This window comes from Centrocercus urophasianus, unplaced genomic scaffold, assembly GCF_019232065.1.
Source record: "Centrocercus urophasianus isolate 14NV4802_14NV808 unplaced genomic scaffold, USGS_Curo_1.0 seq_74, whole genome shotgun sequence".
NCBI classification, from domain to species: domain Eukaryota; kingdom Metazoa; phylum Chordata; class Aves; order Galliformes; family Phasianidae; genus Centrocercus; species Centrocercus urophasianus.
Genome location: NW_024885355.1, coordinates 2987667 through 2995185, shown reverse-complemented (window position 1 = coordinate 2995185; position 7519 = coordinate 2987667). Strand labels below are relative to the sequence as shown.

Here is a 7519-nt window from a genome sequence, read left to right as displayed (position 1 = left end):
AACCCTTTAGTCATCTGTCCTGGATCTATACCTTCCCAATCTCACCTGCGCTCCCAGCTTCCTTACTTGTAGGAAAGCATATGGGTTATAAGAGGACATAAGCTAGCCTAGCAGCTATTTCATTTGTAAATTGAATTTAGATAGGGAATACATGATTGGTCCTGTTTTAGATAGGGAATACATGATTGGTCCTGTTGTGTCTTACACTGTGATATAGGGCAAGTAAGACTCTTTTGGTAAGACTCTTCGGAAATGTGGATTTTGGGGGCAATTAAAACAATTGCTGCTGTTGAAGGTAAAGACACAAACTAGAGGGGAATTAGAGGAGGGAATAGAAGTGAGTGATGCAGGTGGTATCCAGTTACTCAGGAAGTAAACATATTTTTCAGTACTTTATTTGGTATCAAGCACAAACTCACTTGACAAATGCTGCCTAGACTCATCTTTACAAAAACTAATTGCATAAATTAATGCTTGTATTAGACTCTTTTCCATCATGGCAAAAAGTGACTGATTACAGACAGTAGTTTATTTCAGTCTCCTTTTCCTTTCTTCTGTTGTGTATTTTAAAATTTTAGTTACTCTTTTGTTTTATCTGTGTGACACTGTTTGATCTTTTTGACCCTTACTTTGAAGGACTCCTTCCACTACCTGCATCTGATCAGTCTTCCATTTTGACCTTCTAAAAAAACAAACAATATCTTACTGAAATTAACAGTATGTTATCTCCAGGTCAACAATGACAGCAGCATGACAACTTGCAAATTAGTGGTAATAGTCTTTATCACCCTTTGTCATGTGTTTTTGTTGTATTTCACAGCATTATTTCTCTGTGCAATATCAAGTCATCAATGTGTTAAATGGCAGTGTGATTTATTGTTTTTTACCAGATACAGGATGTTTTATTAAGGATCACAAGCCTTTCACAGCTTGGTAAATAACTGAAGAACCCTTGATACACTTTTAGAAAGTGTCATAGGCACAACCAACCACTTTTACAGTAGGAGAGCCAAGAATATTGAGTTTCTGGGCAAGTGTCTAAACCCAGATGACTTATATGCATACTTTTTGCAAGTTTTGCAAAACTGTTTCTTCATCTTCTACAAGAAGTATACTTTCATGCTTTTTTTTTTTTTTTAATTATTCATTTGTTTTACTATTAGTAATAAGTACCTCAGTGTCTTAGACCAGTGCTATAAATACTATGTGCCATTCATTGTGGACTGTAAGAAGCTTATTTGCTTAAGAGCTCATTATTTAAAAGTGAACATATGTAATGAAGATCTAGTACCTGAGCTCTGCTCTCTGGTGACAATGATAGGACCTGAGAGAATGGCATGGAGCTGCATCAGGGGAGATTCAGGGTGGAATTAGAAGGATCTTCATGCGAGAATGGTGGGCGTGGAACAGGCTGCCAAGGCAGGGAGCATGACATCAAATCTGCCAGAGCTCAAGAAGTGTTTGGCTCTTAGAAATACGGTTTTTAAATGAGCACTGCATGATGTTATGATGTGGAATACCGATAACCAAAAATCATAAAACCATGACAACCTATCACTTTAGAAATCTTTAGATTTTGAAATTTAATCAAGGTTTAGATTGATGTAGAGCACCAAAAGCCATTTCTGTTAGGAAGTAAAGAGGTTAGTGAGCATCTGGAAGGTTGGTGATAGTTTGAGCACCTGTCATATCACACTAAAATCAAATCTCTCACTTCAAAAAATACCAGAAACATTATGCAAAAATGGCAGTCCCATTAAACACATTCTAATTTTCCTATCCCCAATTCATCTATAGACAATTACTTCTCACTAAAAATTGTGAAACATTGACTGTAGTTGGACGGTTCATCAGAAACATTTCCAAGATACACATCATCCTGAACAATACCAGGAATAAATCTTCTAGTGTCGTGTTCATTGGCTTCTTGCACACAGTAAAAGGCTGAAAGATTAACTAGATAACAGTTAATTGGTATTTTGTGGATTTCTGAATGAGCAGAATAGGGAATGTTTTACAAGAGCCAAAAACTGCTCACTGTGCTTTAATAATCTGTCTAACTACTTCAACAATTAAAATCATTGTAGGGATTGTAGAAAGAGTATTTATTACAGTTGTTAATTGCAATGCATGAATCAAAAGGGGAAAGCTGTTATCCAGTGAACTGAACCTGCCTGCCTTTTCTGAATATGGTGAGATTCATCTTGCAAGAAAAAAAAGTCATGTAAATTCTGACTCTTCTCTCCAGAATTTACTGTTTGTGTCATGCTAATATTGTTCTATAACTTTTTAAGAATTACTAGTGCCTGCTTCACCCTGTGGCTCAGATGCCTTTATGCATTCATAAAAAAATGCTTTTCCGGAGTATAAATCAAAGAACTCTGATATGTTGTATGGTATTCTGTGCCTCCTTTGCCAATCAAACCTGCTCTGATCGTGACTGTGAATTCTGTAGCTCAAAAGTGAGTCTACAAAAGGACATTAATGCCCTATTTGGGCTATGAAAGTCCTTTATGTTCTTCCTTCATAGAGTATCTTCTTTCCTTTATTGCAATATTTTTTCCACTCAAATTACAGCTTGTCTCTGTGGAGATATATCACACCAAAGTAAATCTTTATCTCTGGTTCCGTGTATCCAATGACATGTTATGTAGATGTCTTTAAAATTTTGATCTCTATTTATTTTTTTGCTGAGAACTTTTAATGTATTCTTACTATAAAATTGAATAATCGAGGAAGCTTACAATCCCAGTATTAGTTAATTCTAAATTTTTCAGTTAAAAATACCACATTATTTTGATAGAATCATTGAATCATTAAGGTTGGAAAAGATCTTCTAGTCCAACCATTATTCCATCACCACCATGTTCATTAAACCATATCCCTCAGGTCATGCCTATTCTTGAAAACCTTCAGGGATGTTGATTCCATCACTTCCTTGGCAGCCTGTTCCAATGCATTTTCATCATTAATCATTCCTAGTAGAAACAAATGAAAGAGTATCAAGTTACACTTCTCCTCTCCTCTTCTTTCCTCTCCCTTCGCCTCCCCTCCCTTTCTGTTATTATGATAAGTAGGACCTAAGCTTCAGTGTAAATTCAACACGACTGAAGTATTGACAGAAAACAAAGATAAAGAGATTTTCATTTCAGTAAACTGATGAAAATACGTACTTATGCTAGCTTAAATTAGCTATTTCACTGCTGTACTATTCATCAAAAACTTGAAACTTGGGCATAATGGTAAGCATTAAATCCAACTGGCAGGTTTTATTTCATTGTGATTAGAAGCTTGGTCTGTCTTTCACTTTGAGTCATTTTACTTTGTTGAGAAATGGACTCCAGAACAAAGTTATCTTCGAAAAACAGTAAATAATCTGCCATCTAAAAACTTCAAGTACTTTTCCAGTAGCCAGATGATTTCAGATGCTTCCTATTCTGTTGTCAAAGTCTTTCTTTATTCCTTCATATGTCTATAATTCATGAAAGCATTTCTTGACAATATTACTGTTTCAACATTACCTGATTTAGCTATAAACGTCGCTGTTAATTGCAAGGGAGTTGGAGTACATAAAATTTAAGGGGCTTTTCAACTCAAACAATTCTATGGCTTTATGATTACTTTTGTAGATTGAATTAATGAGTCTGTGGATGAATAATCTCTTGTTATCTCCTAACAAGCTGCTGCCTCTGGTGGGTTGTGTGATACATCCCTTCCACATTGCCAGGTACAGTCAAACAACAGAGCCATAGAGCCTTCTGTCATGCTAGGTAGGAGTATAATAGGATAAAAATTGGAAGGTTAATACAGCTGACTACCTCATATCCCTAATGAAAAATGTAGGCAAATCTTTTGTATGTGAAAGGTTAGAATTAATTGCTAAGTCCTTCTCTAATTTGCAAACTCAGGAACAATCCCAGCAATCATTTTTTGCAGATGCGTTTTTCTTCTTAGATATAAAGTGAGCAGTCTGGGAGCTAGTCATATACTGTGTGGTCTGCTCATCTTCTTACACAGCTCCACAAGTTAAACAGGCAGAAGCAACCAGAGCAACAAGATGTTACCACCAGTTCTCATCGTTTCAATGTGCATTGTTGCTATTGAAGTTGTTGTTGGATTTATGGGAAATGGATTTATTACTGCTGTTAATAGCATTAACTGGATCAAAAGCAAAAGAATATCTGCAGCTGATATGATCCTCATCTTCCTGAGCACATCAAGATTTATTTTGCAGGTGACCGTAATGATGTACATTCACAGTCTCTACTTTACAGATGTGTTTAAGTTGGCTTCTGTGTACAAAACTTTTGGTGCTATATGGATGTTTGTAAACCATGCCAGTCTGTGGTTCAGTACTTGGCTCTATGTCCTCTACTGTGTTAAAATAATCAATGTCACACAATGGCTGTTGCTACAAATCAAGCTCAGAATAACTGCAATGATCCCATGGCTGCTTCTAGGATCACTGTTAATCTCTTCTATAACTTCATTTCCCTTATTATGGATTACACCCAACACCTACCTCTGCAGGTCAACGGGGAACTGTGGAGACAATAGCACAGCACATATCAGTGGCTGGGATAGTTCACATTTGTACCTGCTTCTTCTTTACTTTACAGGTTGCTTTTTTCCTCTGGTGCTATCTATAATAACTTCAGGCCTATTAATTGATTCTCTGTGGAAACACACCAAGAAAATGCAATGCTATGTAGAGAGCTTCAGGGATCCTTTGATAGATGTTCACCTAATTGCCATCAAATCCATTATTTCTTTCCTAATCCTATACATTTCCAGTTTTGTAGCTCAAATTCTTTTGACTTTGTCAACTTCTCAAAGCAAAGATTTTGTAAAGGTTGCGGTATCTTTAGTTGTAACTGGAGCATATCCTTCAATACACTCTATTATCCTGATCATAGTTAATTCAAAGCTGAAACTGGCATTCAGGATGCTTTGCCAACATTTTATGTGTCATTTGGAAAATGTGAAACTCTAAGCCCTGTACTACAGCTCAGGAGAAGCATGCTCAAGTTACAGACATAGAGTCAAGATCTTATGCACTTATTGTTTCACCTCATTTGTTCTTGGTCAAATATGTTAATCGTCAAGGGACTGCTGCTTCTTAACCTCCCTAACATTTCATAACATCTGAAATAACGTGCCTTTTTATCTTTTTATTTTTTTCTGTACGAATATTGCTGTCTCACAATTCAATTTAATAAAGAGGAATAAGAAGAATAAACTGAAAGAAAACAATGCACTGAACTAGCAAATCAAGTACAAAACATGATTTCAAATTCTCAGTTCAAGACTTCCAGACTCGTGATACATTCAAATGAAAGAAAATAGGACTGAAACAGAAGTAAAAATTTACAGAACACTCAAAGATTGGTTCTCAGCTAAAGGAATTTCCACATGAGAAGCTTAAAATTGGATGATACTGTGCTATACAAGACGTAGCTAGCGTGACATATGAACAAATATGCTTCCACATATGCAAAACTAATTAAAAGATAATCTGGAGGGAAACTAAGACAGAAATGTACAGACCATCAGTGTAATTGTAATCATATTCTGAATCAGGTTTATTTGTGTCAAGTTTCCAAAATAACTTATAGCAACTTTATGGTTAAGTCTCTCCTTAAAACTGATGCTTTTGTTCAAAGTCTATTTTATATTGGTTTGTTTTCATTTTTTAAGTACTTTAGTGAATTGTTGATTACAATGTATATGGTTGTACTTATGTGAACCTATCTGCCTAATGCAGAAAATCTTGTTGAATTGACTGTTTTGATCACAGATATGTCACACAATTTGCTATTGCTTTGGATAGGTGTGAGTTTTTTCTGAGGCTCTTTTCTTCTAGTACCTTGTGTTTCTATGAGTTTCACTTCTGGCTGATGAAATATATACTTCAGCAAATCCTGTTATGTTTTATCCAATAATGTGTTAGGTGATTCTTCTGAGGTTCTCTGCTCAGCTTTAGTATTTTTAAGATGCATATCCTCTCTGCAGGAATTGAGACAATGCTAGATTACAAATCACTATGGTGAGAGTTTCAGTCCAATCTACAAAACTAATGAAGAGGGTGATTCACTTTGTCTTGGGGTGAAATCACTGTTTAAAATTGCCAGGTAAATGGTGAATATAACATTTTAAACTGATATTTTAAATATTGTTTACCAAGAACATATGTTATTACCAATAGGAGGCATGTGTAAACAGAATACTAAAACATGCTTAGTGGGAAGGTGGATGATTAAACCCATAGAACTCATTGAATTTTAGATTTACTGGAAGGGATCCAAAAGAATCATAGACTTCATATGCTATCTCCTTCCAAGATTACCCAAAACTAAACCCCATATCTGAAAGCACTGCCCAGATGGTCCTTGAACTTGGGAAGCTTGTTGTCATGACCACTGCTCTGGAGAACCTGCTCCGGTGTCAGACCACCCTCTCACTCAGAAAAACAACAACAACAACAACAAAAACCATCAAAATAATGTTTGGAGATGTAGTACAGTATATCATAAAATTCAAGCACCATTCATGCATGGAATTATGATTTTTCCTTAGCTCAGTACTGTGCATGCTGCAACAACAGAGATCCAGAAGTTCCCTGGGAGCCCTTCCTGTGAAGATCTGCAGGGAAGCAGATGAAAACCACCATGGTCAAGCCACAGCACAGACCCACTGTAGAACAATGATAGGGCATCTGCTCTTTCTGCTCACACTATGATCATGGAAATCAGAAAAGCCACACAGAAAAAAAAAAATAATAATAATAATAAAAAAGCCCCCTGAAATAAAGGAGATATTATCTATTTATTTATTAATGTGATCAGGATGTTCTGGTAAAATTCATTTTTCTGTACAATTTGTTTCCCTGTAGGGGTCTCCAAACTCATTTCTATGGTGACGTTCTAAAGACAAAGGGATTAGAACTGAGAATGAAAACAAAACCCTCTGCTCAGCTTTGTCACTGTCTCCTCACCTTCAGGATGAAGAGACATGAAGCAAAAGTGATGATTAATAAAATATCCATCAATGCTTCCAGGGGATAGGACAGAAGTCAAGCACTTGATGTCCATATGTTGTATTGACGAAAGTTTCGTTATACACAAAATAGAGTGGGATAGATCGATGCTGAAATTAGAATTTTAGGTGAATTAAAGAGTAAATAAAATATCAGTTTTGTCCTTTCCATCTTTTCCCCAAGTTTCAATTTATTTTCATGTTTTCTTCCACAATAGTTGCCATTTCTCACTTATATTCTGATCTTTTCATAATATTTTGATTTTAACCTTTCTCTTTCTAAAATAATTATCTGTATTCTCTGCAGATTTAACCATCTTCTTTCGCTACGTTTAAAAAAAAAAAAAGACTTATGATTATTGCTTTATGAGAAAATATTACACTATTTGTAGCAGCCTTGTATTTATAACTAGTTCACACCTGAAAGCAAAGAAGTCTAGCCAATGTTTATTTGATGACAATGTAATGACTATTTTAGAGCTTT

The 7519-nt window shown here is 35.6% G+C and overlaps 1 protein-coding gene across 1 annotated transcript; it reads left to right on the top strand.

Moving 5' to 3' along the window:
- Positions 1-4057: 4057 nt before the first annotated feature.
- On the top strand, positions 4058-4993 carry LOC122170940 (taste receptor type 2 member 40-like). The gene has a single exon (XM_042838224.1). It carries the CDS (start codon positions 4058-4060, stop codon positions 4991-4993), a length of 936 nt encoding a protein of 311 aa, XP_042694158.1.
- Positions 4994-7519: the final 2526 nt, after the last annotated feature.